The following is a 19,074-nucleotide window of genomic DNA, read 5'->3' on the forward strand; positions in this document are numbered from 1 at the left end:
ACTCAATGTTAAAACCGTGTTTATGGAAGACAATCTTACTTGGCTACGAGGGATCGCCAAAACAGACGACAACACTGGTTTGCAGCAATGGGTATTTTAAGTCAGTGGTTCTCAAAGGAGAGAATGGCAACTGCAGCAAGAAGATTCAAGGACAAAGAACACTTCAGTGTAGTATAACATCAAAATAATTCATACACACACACACACACACACAAACAAACAAACAGAAGCAGTATCCACGCCTCTCCTCAAGAACATTGACTATTTCCCTCCTAAGTCTCAGTTTTCCCTCTCTATAAAATGGGAAGGGGAAACCCACCTTCTGGGTTTGTTGGGAAGATGAAATCCAGGGACGACAGGAAGACGCTGCCTATTTTGTCTTTTTCTAAACCCCAAACCATCTTGTGCCACAGCTGGAGTCGCCTGCTGTGCATGTGCAGAGTGCTTTTACCTCCCTGCAAGTTTAGTCCGCCCTTCGTCTCCAGGGCATGCTGTGTGTATCTAGAGTTGGGGAGGAGGGCGCCCCAATATTTGATTTTGGAATGAGAGAGCCACTGTGGTGTGGTGCTTAGTGTGTCGGACCTGGACCTGAGTTCAAATCCCCCCCCACTGGTCCATAATAAAGATCGCTGACTCTGGCCTTGGGGACTACTAGTCACCGCCTCTCAGCCTGACCTCCCTCACAGGGGAAAGGAGACCCGTCATGCGCGCCACCTTGCGCTCCTTGGAGACAAAAGTCAAATATATAACAAACAGGATAGAAATAGACGGGTGGAGGTGAGGCAGGTTGCTGGGCGGGTCTCCTCGGCTGCAGAAGGCCCTTTTGCATCGCTTTCCGCCCTCCCTCCGGGAGTTTCTGTGGCCACTGGTCCGCCTCTCCCCTCCCTCCCGCTTCCAAGGTAGGACAGCCTTGCGCAAGCCGCCCGCCGGCACTTTGCAAAACTTCCCCTCCGACGACTCCCGCTTGGCTTGCCCTGCAGCTCCTGCCGTTGTCCCGATGGCTTCGGAGAAGCAGCCGCTACAGAGGAAGCGAGCCCCGAAGCAGCCGCCTCCGGGGGTCCCCGTCGCCCCCGACCCCGCGCTGAAGCCCTTCGAGAGAAACCTGCTGCGGAACCCCAACCCCGAAGGTACCACGCGGCTCCCCCTGGCGCCCGCTTCTCCTTCAGCCCCTGCGAAGGGACCGGGGGGGTCGAAGGGAGGGAGGGGTGCCTGCTTTGCAAAAGAGGGGGGTTGACCACCTCCACCCCCCAATGGCCTTTCTAAGGGTCAACATTGCAAGAAGTGGTCCCCCAGCCCCGGAGCAAAGCGTTTTTGGCAAGACCCTTTTGGCACTTCTTAGCGGGGATTGCTGCCTCGAACGGGGTTGGGCTGGATGACCTTTGGGGATCCCGTACAACTCTATAAGTCTGTGGTTCTAGGAATCAATGAAATATCAAATATTTCTATCTCCCAAGCCTCTACATCAGGGGTCCCCAAACTAAGGCCTGGGGGCCGGATAAGGCCCAGGGACTTGCTTATCCAGCCCACGGCAACCACTGCCCACTTAGCTTGTGCGGAAGCAGGACTAAGATGTGGAGATATGCTCCAGAGATCCAGACCGTGGGGAGCCCCAAGAAATTAATAAATACAATTTAGACTATAATTTGATCTTTTTTATTTTAGGTTTTTAATTGAAGTATTATGATTGGATATTTAATTGTATGTTCTTTAATGGAAAATCAATAAAAATGATTTTTTTAAAAAAAAACAGAAATAGCTTGTGCGCATGAGCAATAGTTATTTGTGCATGCACAAGCATTATTTCTGGTGCACATCTGGGTCTGAGGAGGCCCGTGCACATGCGCACAAGCTATTTCAGTGCTCCTCCGACCTGGAAGTGCACCGGAAATAGCATGTGCGCACGCGTATGGGCACGCGCTCCCTCGCCCTCCAGCCCACCGTGCGATCGGCGCTGGAGACACCGGCCCAAGGCGTGGTATGTTTGCTGACCCCTGCTCTACATGTTAAAAAGGTAAAGGGACCCCTGACCATTAGGTCCAGTCGTGGCCGACTCTGGGGTTGCGCCGCTCATCTCGCTTTACTGGCCGAGGGAGCCGGCATACAGCTTCTGGGTCATGTGGCCAGCATGACTAAGCCGCTTCTGGCAAACCAGAGCAGCGCACGGAAACGCCGTTTACCTTCCTGCCGGAACAGTACCTATTTGTTTACTTGCACTTGGACGTGCTTTCGAACTGCTAGGTTGGCAGGAGCAGGGACCGAGCAACAGGAGCTCACCCCGTCGCGGGGATTCAAACCGCCGACCTTCTGATCGGCAAGACCTAGGCTCTGTGGTTTAACCCACAGCGCCACCCGCGTCCCCATGCTCTACATGTTACTGAAGCTATATTCCACCCTTCGTCCACCCGGCTTTCTCCTGATGTTGTCGAACTACAACTCCCATCAGCCTCAGGTTGGGGTGCTGATGGGAGTTGTGGTCTGGCAACACCTGGAAGAAGACAGGTGGGTGAAGGCTGCTCTGTTCCACTTCTGTTTCCTTTGCAATAGCATCCCTTGCTGTGCCTGAAGAGCCAAGTCAGGGTTGCCTCTTAATCTTAAACTGACAGACTTGGAGAAACTAGCAACCCAAAACAAACAAACACCTGAAGAGCTCTGCAGAGGAGATGGAGCCAGACCGCGCTCTGTGTGGTGTCTTTCTGGCGCGCCTCTGTGTTTACACGGAGTGTGTTCTGGAGCTGAGATGCATCCCTTCGTAGATTTAGCTTCCCGAGACCCCGAGAAGAGAACTGAACTCTGAAGAATGACAATGCTGGCAAGAAAGGCGCGAGAGGAATTCTAATAAGGCATTCCTCCGCCAGACGGTGCTTTATCAGAGACTAGGAAGCAGGGACACGTTTGCCCATTAAAAGATACCTCTAACTGAAGTGGATTTTCTCCCAGCAGGGATCACTGTTCAATGGCTATTTGCTAGACTTGCCCTTGCAGGAGTCTGAGATAGGAAGACGGCTTGACTTGCCAGCCAGCCAGCCAGCCAGCCAGCTCCTCACTCACAGCTACAGCATTGAGCAGCTGGCTTATCGGGTGACAGGCATGTCCAGTTTTGCATCGATTCAATTTTGCGTTTTGCTACTAGGAGTTAGCATCTGAGCTAGCTTGTTTTCCTCCTCCCTCCCCTCCCCTTTTCCTCTTGTGCCATGTCTCTCAATTGTAAGCCTGGAGGCAAACAGGCTCTTCTTACTGATTTTGTAAGTTGCTCTTTGAGCCGTTATAAATATATACCGTATTTTTTGCTCTATAAGACTCACTTTTTCCCTCCTAAAAAGAAAGGGGAAATGTGTGTGCGTCTTATGGAGTGAATGCAGGCTGCACAGCTATCCCAGAAGCCAGAACAGCAAGAGGGATTGCTGCTTTCATTGCGCAGCGATCCCTCTTGCTGTTCTGGCTTCTGAGATTCAGAATATTTTTTTTCTTGCTTTCCTCCTCCAAAAACTAGGTGCATATTTACAGTGGCACAGGATGAAAATCTTTAGATGATTCAAAACATATCTGGATGTGGAGGCCGAGGAAAAAAATAACAGAGATATGGGATGCAGGATTTAGGACGGATGTTTGCAGGAATTAGGTGTGCTTGTCGCACCGAAGGTTGGGTAGATATTGCAAGAGCTGAGTGATGAGCCTTGAGAGGACTTTGCATTCTGCTGGGGTTGCGAGTCTATGATACCTTCCATATTTGAGTTAGAGCATATGCCGGAACATAGAGGTGACTCATCTCTTGCTGGCAGAGAAGTCTCCACCTTCAGCTACATTAAAGGTAAAGGGACCCCTGATCATTAGGTCCAGTCGTGGCCGACTCTGGGGTTATGGCGCTCTTCTCACTTTACTGGCTGAGGGAGCCAGTGTGCAGCTTCCAGGTCATGTGGCCAGCAGGACTAAGTCACTTCTGGCGAACCAGAGCAGCGCACAGAAACGCCGTTTACCTTCCCACCGGAGCGGTACCTATTTATCTACTTGCACTTTGACGTGCTTTTGAACTGCTAGGTTACATTACCAACTGCTAGCCACATTACCAGGCCACAAATACTTGAGCTTGTTCTAAGAGTCTTAGCTGAGTTTAGGAATCAGCTGTCTGTCCCTTACAGGCTTACCTGCAAGTAGCTCAGCCGATACCATTGGCAGAAACTGCTGTGATGTCACAGAACACTCTGGAATATTCTCTTCCTTCTACTCTCTTCTTTTCATCCTTCTCCGGATCAGCACACCCCACCCCGCCCCAATTCACACATAAGAAGGAAAGGTACACACACACCCCAGTTTACATTCCCAAGGGCTCAGGGCAAAAGTCGGATCCGGCAGAATCAATCTGAGACTGAAATAATAATAATTTATTATATATACACCCCACCCATCTGGCTGGGCTTCCCCAGCCACTCTGGGCGGTTTCCAGCAAAATATTAAAATACGGTAATGCATCAAACATCAAAAGCTTCCCTAAACAGGGCTGCCTTCAGATGTCTTCTAAATGTCAGGTAGTTGTTTATCTCTTTGACATCTGATGGGAGGGCGTTCCACAGGGCAGGCGCCACCACCGAGAAGGCCCTCTGCCTGGTTCCCTGTAACTTGGCTTCTCGCAGGGAGGGAACTGCCAGAAGGCCCTCGGAGCTGGACCTCAGTGTCTGGGCTGAACAATGGGGGTGGAGACGCTCCTTCAGGTATACAGGACCGAGGCCGTTTAGGGCTTTAAATGTCAGCCCCAACATTTAATTGTGCTCAGAAACATACTGGGAGCCAATGTAGGTCTTTCAGGACTGGTGTTATGTGGTCTCGGTGGCTGCTCCCAGTCCCCAGTCTAGCTGCCGCATTCTGGATTAGTTGTAGTTTCCAGGTCATCTTCAAAGGTAGCCCCATGTAGAGCACATTGCAGTAGTCCAAGCGGGAGATAACTAGAGCATGCACCACTCGGGTGAGACAGTCTGATCCTGCGTACCAGATGGATCTGGTAGACAGCTGCCCTGGACACAGAATGGACCTGCACCTCCATGGACAGCTGTGAGTCCAAAATGACTCCCAGGCTGCGCACCTGGTCCTTCAGGGACACAGTTGCCCCATTCAGGACCAGGGAGCACATAGATCTGAAAGAGGAGGGAGTTACTTTCACTCTTCCAACGTTCTCCTTTAGCCAAAGGTCCTTTTCAAGAGAGGAACAGAGGGCTGTCCTCACCACCTGCTGGCCCAAGGGGCTGTGGGGCAGGTGGGTGAGCTCAGAGGCTTGTTATCGCCACGTTGGCAACCTCTATCCCAGCTGCTTAAATGCCTCTTCTTGACCGTTCGCCACTGAGAAGTTGGAATGTGCGTAGTCATTCTGTTACATCCCAGCCAGGAAGGTTGGTGATCAGCTGGCAGATCTGCACAGTATTTATGAATGGGTTGATTTTCACTCTGGGTCCGCCTCTAGAATCCTTCCAGCCAACGGACCGCAAGCATGCAAATGAACGTGGGGGGGAGAGCAAGGAGGTTGCTTGAGAGATCTGACAGTGTCAGCCTTTAATGAAAGGTCCTTTGCCTGTTTCCCTTCCAGAAAATAGCAAACGGCTTTTTCTGATGTTGAGCCGAGAAGAGTTTTTACTGTTCTGGCTAGTCAGGGTTCCAGGCCACTGCAAGGCAGGGCGGATGCCTAAACATGTTATTACTTGCTTGTGCAGGAGATTAACTCCCAGAGCTCTGAAACAGCTTGTCTTTGGCCTTGCTGGTGCTGCCAGCCTGGGGGTGCAGGAAGATCTCCGCAATTACTGTAATTAATTGGCAGTCATAATCCTTGCGCGCTTGCAAGGAGGCCTTGTAGCTTCCAGGCCTCCTCTTGTCACTCCCAATTAACACAGCCCTTTCTTAAGAACGCAGTAAGTGTCTGCTGGATAAAGCCCAAAGGGGCCCATGTAGTCCAGCATTCTGATTTTACAGGGCCAACGAGATACCTATAAAGAACTGTTTCGTTAGAAGGGAACCGCCCATCCCCTTGCAATGCAGGAATCGCCTATGTATGTGAGAGAGGTTCAGGGCAGGGCAGTGGCGTAGCGAGGATTGCTGGCTCCCAGGGCAAGGAAAGTATTCTGCCCTGTAACCGGCACCTCCATGCGGCGCTGCAGCTGCTGCCAGACAGCGCTGCAGAGCAGCAGCAAGACATGGGTGCAGATCTCCTGTTAAGGTGGCACCTGCAGAGGTGCACCCGTAATATTTTTTTTTTTTTGCAGTTGCCCTGGGGTCCCCACCCCCATGCTATGGCACTGGCTGGGCTTGGTGCTAAAAGCAATCCTTACAGGGTTCTTGCTGCGGGATCACATTCACCCAGTGCATTACCAGCTGCACTGGCTCCCGGTGGAGTACAGGGTCAGGTTTAAGGTGCTGGTTTTAACCTTTAAAGCCCTATGCGGCCTAGGACCCTCGTACCTACGGGGCCGCCTCTCCTGGTATGTCCCACGCAGGACCTTATGGTCTTCAGACAAAAACATTTTGGAGGTCCCGGGCCACAGGGAGGTTAGGCTGGCCTCGACCAGAGCCAGGGCCTTTTCAGTACTGGCCCCGATCTGGTGGAACGCTCTGTCACAAGATACCAGGGCCCTGTGAGACTTGACATCTTTCCGCAGGGCCTGCAAAACAGAGCTGTTCCACCAGGCCTCTGGCCAGGGCACAGCCTGACCCCCTCCTTTGGTAATTCTTCACAGAACTCTAGCCCAACGGTTGCCATCAATTTGATTTGAAGTGATTTTATAATGAATTGATTTTAGAATGCTGTATTATTTTACTGTTGTTAGCCGCTCTGAGCCCGGCTTCGGCTGGGGAGGGTGGGATATAAATAAATTTTATTATTATTATTTATTATCAAGGTTCAATGCATTTTCCTCTTCCCCCGTTTATTTTACAGGTGTGAATATTTCGGAGCCAGCGCCCCTCCTGACGCTTCCCAGGGCAGCTTGGAATCCCCTGGACCCCAAAGGTGACATAATGCGTGACAGTGGGAGGCGACTGGGGTTGTGGCAACTGGATGTGGGCCTCTCCTTGCAAGCCCAGAGCTGGCTGGCATGTGCAACTTGTTAATTTCCTCCTGAGTGGAAGTTATTGATAGAAGTCAAAAACTCGCTCCTTAGGAATAAAAACACACAGCGAGTGTAAAAATCAGTTTATTGATAAATAAAACTCAAACCAGGAACCACAAAATCATATTCTGGGAAGCTTTGGAACAGCAGTACTCTGACCCGGGTCACTGATGGTCATAATCCTTTAAGCGTGACGACAACATAGCAGGACCTGTCAGGGATCCGTCAAAGGGGGCGGATTATAGTTTCACAATGGGAGGAAGAGCATAAATCGAGCCATCCATAGAGAAATGTTTGAACAAGCGATCAGATGACTCAAGCCAGACTAAACGGATCAGAATGTCAAAAGGAAATGGAAATGAGTTGCCCAAGGTGGGAGACAAAGACTTACAAGATGACTTGATGGGCAGGTGTCAAGTCACAGGTTCAGATTTCTGACTGATACCTGTGATGCTTCTGTGTTGCACATCAATGTTGCGTTTCCAAGGAGTTGTTTCTGTGATGGGGGAAATGGAACTTTTAAAAGATGCCGTAAACCAGGGGTCAGCAAACTTTTTGGGCAGCGGGCCAGTCCACTGTCCCTCAGACCTTGTGGGGGGCCGGACTATTTTTTTTGGGGGGGGGATGAACGAATTCCTATGCCCCACAAATAACCCCTTAAATAAAAGCACACATTCTACTCATGTAAAAACACACTGATTCCCGGACCGTCTGCGGGCAGGCCCCCGGATCTACTAAAACCATTTCCCCTTCCTCTGGGGGGTCCCCTTTCCATCTCTCCCCACAGGTATTTTCAAAGGATGGCAAGTCAGCATCGAGCCCTTGGAGTCAGACAAGGCAGAAGTCGCCCCAAAGTCTGTCTTGCCACGCTATAGGTGAGTGGAGGACTATGTCTCTGGCAGGTCCGGATTTAGGTCTGATGAGGCCCTAAACTACTGAAGGCAATGGGGCCATTTACATGTCCAGCTGTCCTTTGTCAACAACAAATGGCCGCTGTTTTTGGTGTTGAATATATGCTATATGGTAATTTATGGACCTAATAGGTATCTCAAGCCATTTGCACATGTTGCAGTGCAACCAGTCCATGCAGAATGTCGGCACCCTATATATAGAAGGTAATGTCCAGTCTTGGCCAACTCTGGGGTTGCGGCGCTCATCTCGCTTTATTGGCCGAGGGAGCCGGCGTACAGCTTCTGGGTCATGTGGCCAGCAGGACTAAGCCGCTTCTGGCGAACCAGAGCAGCGCACGGAAACGCCGTTTACCTTTCTGCCAGAGTGGTACCTATTTACAGTGGTACCTCGCAAGACGAATGCCTCGCAAGACGGAAAACTCGCTAGACGAAAGGGTTTTTTGTTTTCTGAGCTGCTTCGCAAGACGATTTTCCCTATGGGCTTGCTTCGCAAGACGGAAACGTCTTGCAAGTTTGTTTCCTTTTTCTTAATACCGTTAATACAGTTGCGACTTGACTTCAAGGAGCAACTCATAGCACGCGGTGTGGTAGCCTTTTTTGAGGTTTTTGAAGACTTTGGTGATTTTTGAAGCTTTTCCAAAACTTTTCCGACACCGTGCTTCGCAAGACGAAAAAAACCGCAAGACGACAAAACTCGCGGAACGAATTAATTTTGTCTTGCGAGGCACCACTGTATCTACTTGCACTTTGACGTGCTTTTGAACTGCTAGGTTGGCAGGAGCTGGGACCGAGCCACGGGAGATCACCCCTTCGCGGGGATTTGAACTACCGACCTTCTGATTGGCAAGTCCTAGGCTCAGTGGTTTAACCCACAGCGCCACCCGCGTCCCTACCTATATATAGAAAGGAGCAAACCAGTGATATTTTAGGGAGCAGGCTAGCAGGTGGGGTCCATGACTTACGTCACAGGAGCCTACACAACACAAAACACTGTTGCTGTATATAAGCTTTATTTTATTTGTTGTTTATCTTATATTTTGGAAATGTGCATCCAGGTTTTTTTTGCTTTAAATTTTTTTGGGCCCCCCAAGAGAGTGGGGCCCTAAGCTATAGCTTGTTTAGCTTATACGTAAATCCGGCACTGGAGTCCCTGTGAGCTGCTCTTGTCTCTTTGAGTCTCATTGGAACAGCTGACCTGCTTCCTTCTCTCCCTTTTGCCCTTTCTAGCTGGTGCGTTAAGCAGCAACACATAGACCTGGTGGCCGAAGGATTTTGGGAGGAGCTACTGGATTCATACCAGCCAAACTTCACCGTCATGGACTGGTAAGTGTGTGTGGTTAGTTCCCCCTGCATTCCTGCATTGCAAGGGGTTGGACTGGATGACCCTGGATATCAGGAGCCCATCCTACACTCGAGTAGGACCCTGGCAGAGACACATGCCCGACTGGCATGTTTTCTCCCTCCTGGTCGATCGTTCAGGAGCTTCAAAAGCTTTCTTCAGCCCGAACATCACAGCGACCGATGCTAACCGACACCGGCACACTTAGGGATCCGCAGAGTTTGCGCAGCATGTGCGTGACAGACCTCAGCAACTCAGCATTTTGGCTAATCTCCTTTATTTACATATAAACACACACGGAGCACTGCAACACGGTTCCCTCTCTCTCTAGCATCAGACAGCAAAGAGAAAAAACAAAGGACAATAGTCCCACTTCAGGGAACACAGGAACACAAACATCCTGTCTCCGTCACTTCCCACTCGGTGGAGTCAAAACATACTCCGTCATGCGATAGACAGCAATCCCATGACTGCAATCACGGAGCAGGAATTCTAACACCTTGGGGGTCCCTTGCAAGTCTACAGTTTTATGATTCTACGACCCCGGTTCTTTCGTGGCCTTGTTTGGCACAATGGGCAAGAAGCACACTGAGAGCGTCACTGGCTCTCTAAAAAGAAGTGCTGGGGCTTGATGCTACCTAGAAAGGTATGCTGTTTGAACTGGAAGCCTGTCCTTCAACTCCAAAACAACTTGGGCTCTGCTTCGTAAATTAAGTGATTTGCACAAGGGCCGTGCAGACGGTCTGTGGCAGAACCCTTCCCATCAGTCCCATAGTTTAGGGAATTTTTAATGTCTGATGTTTTATTGTATTTTTAATATTTTGATGGTGGTGGTGGTGATCTTTTACCTCCCCTGTCCTGGTTTCTGACCTGATCCCTTACCCCAGGCTCTCTGTCAAAGATTCTCCCTGACACCACTGATGAGTAGCCTATTTTTAGGGGCAAGATCCCCAAGGCTGGCAGTTCCACAGGAGTGAGGGAAATAAACTTTGTACATGCTCAGATGCATTCATCCCTTGCTTATAATATATTCCAGGCATGCCCAACAGGTAGATCACGATCTACTGGTAGATCACGGGGGTGTTCCTGGTAGATCCTGGTTGATCTCCGGCCCCTCAGCAATTTCCTTACAGAAAAGCAGAAAAGGAAAAAAAACCCAAATCTCCACAACTTTGGCTTCCTAAAATCACCATCACTATTGTGAGTAGATCACAGTCTATTGGGAGTTGGACATCCCTGATATATTCTGATAGCAAAATTCCAGGTTAAGTCTTGGAGAGCCCTGGTTCAAATTGTTGGTGTTGTTGTTTAGTTGTTTAGTCATGTCTGACTCTTCGTGACCCCATGGACCACAGCACGTCAGGTCCTCCTGTCTTCCACTGCCTCCCGCAGTTTGATCAAACTCATGCTGGTAGCTTCGAGAACACTGTCCAGCCATCTTGTCCTCAGCTTCAGGATCTGTCCTTCCAGTGAGCACTCAGGGCTGATTTCCTTCAGGATGGAGAGGTTTGATCTTCTTGCAGTTCATGGGACTCTCCAGAGTCTCCTCCGGCACCAGAATTCAAAAGCATCAATTCTTCGGCGATCAGCTTTCTTTATGGTCCAGCTCTCACTTCCATACATCACTACAATGTGGGGTTTTTTTGAGTGGGGGCGTGATGAATAGGAGGGGGACATCTCGCACAATTTCATTCAGCTTGCTTTCAGCCACATATGTTTGAAATTGCAGAGGTTAAATGCATGTAAGATGCAATTGCACCGTCAGTAAATACCGTATTTTTCGCTCTATAAGACGCACCAGACCACAAGATGCACCTAGTTTTTGGAGGAGGAAAACAAGAAAAAAAATATTCTGAATCTCAGAAGCCAGAACAGCCAGAGGGATCACTGTGCAGTGAAAGCAGCAATCCCTCTTGCTGTTCTGGCTTCTGGGATAGCTGTGCAGCCTGCATTCGCTCCATAAGACGCACACACATTTCCCCTTACTCTTTAGGAGGGAAAAAGTGAGTCTTACGGAGCGAAAAATACGGTATATCTAGTAAATCAGGTGCAAAAGTGTGTTCACACATGCTTTATTTCAGACCACCAGAGGGCAGCAGTTCTGCAGTGATAAAGGCAGTCTTGGGGGGACAAAACCATAAGCCCTAACAGGACTGCTTTCTTCCTGCAGGTACGAAAACAGCAAATTGGCCGACTCTGTCTATGAACTCCACGTCCGGCTCCTGGGAGCAGACAGGGCCACGGTGTTGGGTGAATTTCACCACGTGGCACATGAGGGCGAGCAGGACAGGCAGGAAAACAAGAACTGGCATCACGTAAGAGCCGGGTTGGGTGGGCAAGCAGGATTTGAACACAAGACACACTCCACTCCCACAGTTTCCAGCAACTGGTTTTCAGGAGCATTGCTGCCTCTGACTGTGGAGGGCAGAGCATAGCCATCGATCACCTTGTCCTGCCCCATGAATTTTTCTAACCCTCCTTTAAAGCCATCCCAGTTGGGGGCCATGTGGCAGGGAGTTCCACAGTTTAACCACGCGCTGTTTAAAGAAGGACTTCATTTTCCCTTTCCTGAATTTTCCAGCGTTCACTTCCTTGGATGCCCATAACTTCTAGTGTTACGAAAGAGGGGAAATCTTTTCTCTATCTGATAATAATAATAATAATAATAATAATAATAATAATAATAATAATAATTTATCATTTATACCCCGCCCATCTGGCTGGGTTTCCCCAGCCACTCTGGGCGGCTTCCAACAGAATATTAAGATACAATAGTCAATTAAACACTAAAAGCTTCCCTAAACAGGGCTGCCTTCAGATGTCTTCTAAAAGTCTGGTAGTTGTTGTTCTCTTTGACATCTGGTGGGAGGGCGTTCCACAGGGCGGGTGCCACCACCAAGAAGGCCCTCTGCCTGGTTCCCTGTAACTTGGCTTCTCACAGGGAGGGAACCGCCAGAAGGCCCTCAGAGCTGGACCTCAGTGTCCGGGCAGAACGATGGGGGTGGAGACTCTCCTTCAATGGACCGAGGCCGTTTAGGGCTTTGAAGGTCAGCACCAACACTTTGAATTGTGCTCGGAAACGTACTGGAAGCCAATGTAGGTCTTTCAGTCATTCCCAGTCCCCAGTCTAGCTGCCGCATTCTGGATTAGTTGTAGTTTCCGGGTCACCTTCAAAGGTAGCCCCACGTAGAGCGCATTGCAGTAGTCCAAGCGGGAGATAACCAGAGCATGCACCACTTTGGTGAGACAGTCTGTGGGCAGGGAGGGTCTCATCCTGCGTACCAGATGAAGCTGATAAACAGCTGCCCTGGACACAGAGTGGACCTGCGCCTCCATGGACAGCTGTGAGTCCAGAATGACTCCCAGGCTGCGCACCTGGTCCTTCAGGGGCACAGTTGCCCCATTCAGGACCAGGGAGTCCTGCCTGGCAAGGGGGTTGGACTGTTTCGTCCAGCATCCTATTCTCACAGTGGCCAATCAGATGCAACTGCAAGCAGGATTCGAACACAGGAGCTATCTCCACTCCCACATTTTCCAGCAACTGGTGTTCAGGAGCATTGCTGCCTCTGACTGTGGAGCGCAGAGCATAGCCATCGATAACCTTCTCCTCCCCCATGAATTTTTCTAATCCTCCTTTAAAGCCATCCCAGTTGGGGGCCATGTGGCAGGGAGTTCCACAGTTTAACCACGCGCTGTTTAAAGAAGGACTTCATTTTACGAGAGAGGCGAAATCTTTTCTCTATCTGCTTCCTTTGTGCCCTTCATAATTTTATAAAGCATCGTGTCTTCTCAGTTGGCTAGAGCGCTGTGCTGATAAGGCCAAGGTTGCAGGTTCGATCCCCCCACAGGAAAGCTGCGTATTCCTACATTGCAGGGGTTGGACTGGATGACCTCAGGGTCCTTTCCAGCTCTGTAATTCTATGATTCCAAACTTTAAAATGCCAAACACTGTAACCCTTCTTCAAGGGGAGTTCCTCAGTCTTGTTTTGCAAACTCCTGGATGTCCACAAGTTCTCGTGGACATCCACGAGGGAAGGAGGAAAGCTTTTCCCCACCCACTTCCCCGACGACACGTGCAATTTTATAAAGTTCCACCGTGTCGCCACTTCCTCGCTTTTTCTCTAAACTAAAAAGCCCCAAACGCTGACTGTTCTGGGTCTAACTGGGTTGGCTGAGGCGCACTGCCTGCTGTCATAAAAAACCCCTAAGGACTCAGTTTGCCTGTCCGAGAAATGGGTACATATGTGTGCGTTAAGCTGGGGGAACTTTGGGATCTCCAGCCGACACCCCTGTGGTTGTAGCCTTGTGGACTGAGACCGTCCTCTCCTCCCTGATCTCTTTCAAGGTCTCCCACGTATTCCAGCGCTACGGAGCAGGACTGCGCTATGTCCACTTCCTCCACAAGGCCAAAGAGGTCGAGACGCCGGCTGGATTCCTCCGGACGAGAGTGACGGACAGCAGCGTCTCTGCCCAGCTGCGGGACTGATGGCATTTGGGGGAGCGGTGGGGTGGTCAGGCATTGTGTGGGGCATCAAAGGGGGGCGTTCAGGGGGTTCCCTGAGCCGCCCAGATCCTGTAGGATGACCCACCATGAATGACGTTTTCTTGCATCTTGATTAAAAGCAGATGTGCAACTACAAACAGCATCTTTGTAGTATATAGAGGAAGACACTCTGCCCATGTTCAGAGGCACCGTTGTTCTTCCTGACACCATTTTATTCCAGGTCAGGGATATGGCTTGCTGGGAAAAGGTTTGGGGGCTAATCCCTGGTTCCTCGCTTTCTCGGATCAACCCCTCCCTGTAGACCTGACACCCCCCCCCCAGCTAAACTGGGGCCTTCTTAGCAGGTGAAGCCTACCCTTTGCACTCCTCATAACGCAGTCCTTTGCAGGCTTACTCGGAAGCAAGTCAGCGAGGCTTCTTCCTTACTAAATGCAATTTAGCGCTGCAACCTCAATGCCCAGTTTCCCATCTGTGCCATGGCAGTAAATGTAGATTTTCAGTTTTGTTGTTCTGTATGGGACAATGACAATAAAGATTATTGTAACACTGGCATACCTTGCAGGGGTGGTTGTTTGGGCAGAGATGGGGTTCGGTGCTCCATAGCTTAGGTCCCAACTTTGACTGGCAGCATCTTCAGGTGGGGCTGGGAGACACCCTACCTGCAGAGCAGCTGCCAGTCATTGTCTCCAATACTGATCTAGATGGACCACTATCCTGATTCAATACAGTGGTACCTCGCAAGACGAATGCATCGCAAGACGGAAAACTCGCTAGACGAAAGGGTTTTTTGTTTTTTGAGCTGCTTTGCAAGACGATTTTCCCTATGGGCTTGCTTCGCAAGACGGAAACGTCTTGCAAGTTTGTTTCCTTTTTCTTAACACCGTTAATACAGTTGCGACTTGACTTCGAGGAGCAACTCATAGAACGCGGTGTGGTAGCCTTTTTTGAGGTTTTTGAAGACTTTGGTGATTTTTGAAGCTTTTCCAAAACTTTCCCGACAGCATGCTTCGCAAGACGAAAAAAATCGCAAGACGACAAAACTCGCGGAACGAATTAATTTTGTCTTGCGAGGCACCACTGTATAAGGAAATTTTCTATGTTTCCGTCTTCAAGAAGAAGCACAGCGGCACTCCAGACTCCAAATATATTGGAGCTGGCTGGGGTTCCATAGCAGAGAGGGCAGAACAGAGATGGCCTGGAAACCGAGAAGAGAATCACAGAATTGTAGGAATGGGACACCCAAAGGACATCTAGTCCAACCCGCTGCAATGCAGGAATCTCAGTTGAAGCATCCCTGACAGATGGCCACCCAACCTCCGCTTAAATGGCTCCAAGGAAGAAGAGCCCACCACCTCGCGAGGGAGACTGTTCCACTGTCAAGGGAGTTGGGAATATTTAGCCTGGAGAAGATATGACGGAACCACAGCCAGCTCCAATATATTCAGAGTCTGGAGGGCCGCCGTGCATCTCCTTGAAGCCAGAAACATAGAAAATTTCCGTATATTTAATCAGGATAGTGCCATTACACAAAACCAATGAAATACCGTGAAAATCCCTGAAACAAGAGGTATTATCTTACAGAATTAAACTAAATAACAAAAATCAAAAAGTTTAAGGGAAAAAATTAGAAAAACCTAGAATTGAACAAAGCCTTGGCGGGATGCCGGCTACAAACCTCGTTTCACTGGACTATTCAGTTTCCTCAGAAGGAAACAGAGAAATCATAAACCTTAAATGATTTTAAACAAACTCAAGAACAGGGCTAGAACGCTCCCCTGAGTTTACAAAAAAGGTTTGAAAACCTCAGTGGCAAGTTTTAGACACAGCCCTATTTAAAGAAAGCCAAGCAGTAGCAATAAGGAGTTGAGGACTCGGCTGTGAAAACTCTAGTATTGCCTTTACAAAAAGGTTTTTAAAAACTTACAAGGGAATACGAGATAAGATGTTTTAGATTTTAAGCAAACTCAAGAACGGGGCTGAAACGCTCCTTTGGTCTAGATGTAACTGCTGATGTTAAAGAAATTGAAAATCTGCATTTACTGCCATGGCACAGATGGGAAACTGGGCATTGAGGCTGCAGTGCTAAATTGCATTTAGTAGGGAAGAGGTGATTCCAATATACCTGAAGGACTCTCCCTTGGAAGATGAAGCCTGCGTTTATTTATTTTTTGCTGCTACGGAGGGCAGGACCAGAACCACCGGTTTCAAGCAACAACGAAAGGAGATTCCGACGAAAAATTCGGTCAACCTTTCTAAAGAGAAAGGTCGTTCAACAGTGGACAGTGGTGGGTTCTCCTTCCTTGGACCTTTTTAAGCACAGCTTGGGTGGTCGTCTGCCAGCGATCCTTTATCTGCGATTCCTGCATTGCAGGGGTTGGTCTGGATGACCTTTGGGGGTCCCCCACACCTCGCTAGAATTCTATGATCCTTTGGTTCCAGGCGGGGACAAAAAGCTCAGGGCATGAAATAAGACCAGTGGAGGATGTGGTCTCTGCTCCCCACCCCTGGATGAAGGCTAAGGCGGCTTTTTGGCCTGATTCTATGACATTTTCATAGGATCATAGAGTTTGAAGGGACCCTGAGGGTCATCTAGTCCAACCCCCCTGCAATGCAGGAATCTTTTGTCCGATGTGGGGCTCGAACCCGCGACCTTGAGATTCAGAGTCTCAGCTATCCCATCTAAGTCGGGTGGGGGGATTTCATCGGTCAGAAATCCTGCGATTCCTGCATCGCGGTGCTTAGATTTGTTGACCTCGGGGACTCCTTCCAGCTATACAGTTCTGCGGCACTCTGCTTGTGCTCAGAGGCACCCTCCCCCTGCCCAAACTTCAAGCGTTGATCTCTCTGGCATTGAAATTGGCAAAGTGGCAAGCCCTGGATCCAACTCCATCTCTCGCACCCCACCCTCCTTTGGAGGTGCCCAGTTTGGAGCTGCCTCGGAGGAAGGGAGCTAAATTGAAAACAATTTGGCGCGGATTATTGTATTCTGCTCCCGGCTCCCTGAAAGCTCTTTCCAATTAAATGTTTACAAGAGGCGAGAAAAGAGTAGAAGCTACCCATCATTTGCTGACCTTGAGCTACAAAAAAGAGAGAGAGACGGAACGTGTTCCGAAAGCCGTGTTCTTTCGCTTTTAATTATGTTTATCGTGGCGACGCAGAGGAATAGTGGCCTAGACGAGGCAGAAGGAGCGCTTGCTGCAAAGCGGGTCTCTGGGGAAGCAGTTGTGAGGGGGGAGAGAGAGAGAGAAAGAGACACAATGGCTTTGAAGATGGAATGCCTGTCTTAAAAAGCCCAAAAAAAACCCCAAAACCCTACACCCAGAACAAAGTGGGGAATGCAGGAAAGATCTTAAAAGCACCAGAAGCTACATATATTTCGAGCGAGGTGTCCAGCTTGGAGATCGTCAACGCTTAGGGAGAACCCTCCTTCTCTGCTGCGGTTGTGAAAAATAAATTCAATTGCTGGTTTCTGCTTTTTCGTGGCATCGTTCCTGCTCCCTGTAGGTGAATTGCTTGCTATCAGAAGATGGATTTTTTCCCTAGAGGTTCACATTTTGTTTGGGTGCAGAAATCCCCCAGTTGGGCAGACCTTTTGCCATGGGCAACGCAGAGGATTCTGGGAGGGAGATCTTCCAGTTGACCAGAGAATTTGCCCTGGAGACATGACGAGAGCGGAGGATTCTGGGAAAGACTTCTCCCAGTTGGCTAGAGATTTTGCCATGGGCAACGCAGAGGATTCTGGGAGGGCGATCTTCCAGTTGACCAGAGAATTTGCCCTGGAGACGTGACGAGAGCGGAGGATTCTGGGAGAGACTTCTCCCAGTTGGCTAGAGATTTTGCCATGGGCAGCGTGGAGGATTCTGGGAAGAAGATCTTCCAGTTGGCAAGAGCGTTTGCCATGGCAAGAGCAGGGGATTCTGGGAGTTAGCTATCCCAGAATCCTTAGCGGCAACAGAGTGGGGCATTGCGGTGCAAGACCTGGGGGAACATCGCTTGGGGTGCTGCGGGGTCAGGCTGGCAAGAGCTGCCCGTGGCCACGGGGTCCTATCTCGCACGGCTCTGGCGTGGTCTCCTCAACTGCACTTGCAATAGTAGGCGGAGATGGCATTGGCCCAGTCGCCGAAGATGCCCTTCCGGATTTCCTGGAGACGCGGGAAAGCGCCGGCTTTGAACTTGCGGGTCTTGCCCCCTTTGCCCTTGCTGGACCAGACGGTCAGCTCACATCTCTGCCCTACCACCAGCGAGGTCACCTTGTTGTTGAAGGCAGATGGCATGTAAGGCTGGTCCTCGTCCGGTGGCACCACCAGGACGCTGCCAGCGCAGCACTGGTCGTAGTAGGGGCTGTTCTTGGTGTAGAGCTGGGCGCAGATCTTGGTGCCGTTGGCAGTCTTCAGATCGGCCGGCGCCGGGCATTGGGCCCAGGCCATGGCGAAGAGCAGCGGGACGAGGAGGAAGGTTGGCGAGGTCTTCATCGTTGCAGCGGTTGAGGGAGAAGGAAGGTTGCAGCCTGCGGCGAATAGGCTCGCTTTTATAGAGCACTGCCAAGGGCCGAGGCGGGCACAGAGATAGCAGGGGGGAGATATGGGTGGGAAGGTGGCAAGCTGGGCTGCCCTGTGCCAACCCAGGTGGCTGGCAAATCAAGGCGCCCACCCACAACCGCCTGTTTCTGAGGGTGGACATTCTGGGAGCTGAGCAGAAAAACACAGTTGTGTGCACAGAAGAAAATAAATATTAAGAGGAACTGGGGAACGTACAGCGATATACCGTCATACCTCGGGTTGAATACGCTTTGTGTTGAGCGCGTTCGAGTTGCACTCTGCGGCAACCCAGAAGTCATGGAGTGTGTTGCTTCCGGGTTTTGCCGCTTCTGCGCATGCGCAGACGCTCAAAATGACGTCACGCGCATACGCAGAAGCGGCAAAAAGCGACGTGTGCGCAGACGTGCCGTCGCTAGTTACGTTTACCTCTAGATGCGAACAGGGCTCCGGAATGGATCCCGTTCGTATCTAGAGGTACCACTGTATCCAGCTTTTCTGAAAGTGCTTGTAAACTTAATACAGTGGTACCTCGCATTAAGTACTTAATTCGTTTCGGAGGTACGTTCTTAACCTGAAACTGTTCTTAACCTGAAGCACCACTTTAGCTAATGGGGCCTCCTGCTGCTGCTGCCACGCTCGGAGCACAATTTCTGTTCTCAACCTGAAGCAAAGTTCTTAACCTGAAGCACTATTTCTG

General features: G+C 50.1%; 2 protein-coding genes across 2 annotated transcripts; one reads left to right on the forward strand and one right to left on the reverse strand.

The window, feature by feature from the left end:
• The first annotated feature begins 772 nt into the window (after positions 1-772).
• On the forward strand, positions 773-14,229 carry NCCRP1 (NCCRP1, F-box associated domain containing). The gene is made up of 6 exons (XM_077932622.1): positions 773-1,127; positions 6,914-6,985; positions 7,873-7,960; positions 9,224-9,319; positions 11,506-11,650; positions 13,681-14,229. Exons 1-6 carry the CDS (start codon positions 998-1,000, stop codon positions 13,819-13,821), a joined length of 672 nt encoding a protein of 223 aa, XP_077788748.1. The 5' UTR covers positions 773-997; the 3' UTR covers positions 13,822-14,229.
• A 2,719-nt stretch (positions 14,230-16,948) lies between these two features.
• SYCN (syncollin) lies at positions 16,949-18,672 on the reverse strand. The gene has a single exon (XM_028716476.2). The coding sequence runs from the start codon at positions 18,309-18,311 to the stop codon at positions 17,913-17,915; it is 399 nt and encodes a 132-aa protein (XP_028572309.1). The 5' UTR covers positions 18,312-18,672; the 3' UTR covers positions 16,949-17,912.
• Between the last annotated feature and the right edge of the window lie 402 nt (positions 18,673-19,074).

This window comes from Podarcis muralis, chromosome 7 (genome assembly GCF_964188315.1).
Source record: "Podarcis muralis chromosome 7, rPodMur119.hap1.1, whole genome shotgun sequence".
NCBI classification, from domain to species: Eukaryota; Metazoa; Chordata; class Lepidosauria; order Squamata; family Lacertidae; genus Podarcis; species Podarcis muralis.

Excerpts from the sequence above, each read along its gene's own strand:
- NCCRP1 (XM_077932622.1), top strand. The coding sequence starts at position 998 with ATGGCTTCGGAGAAGCAGCCGCTACAGAGGAAGCGAGCCCCGAAGCAG. Across the intron at positions 1,128-6,913 it reads GCGGAACCCCAACCCCGAAG|GTGTGAATATTTCGGAGCCA; the intron begins GTACCACGCGGC and ends TTTATTTTACAG. Across the intron at positions 7,961-9,223 it reads TCTGTCTTGCCACGCTATAG|CTGGTGCGTTAAGCAGCAAC; the intron begins GTGAGTGGAGGA and ends TGCCCTTTCTAG.
- SYCN (XM_028716476.2), bottom strand. The coding sequence starts at position 18,311 with ATGAAGACCTCGCCAACCTTCCTCCTCGTCCCGCTGCTCTTCGCCATG.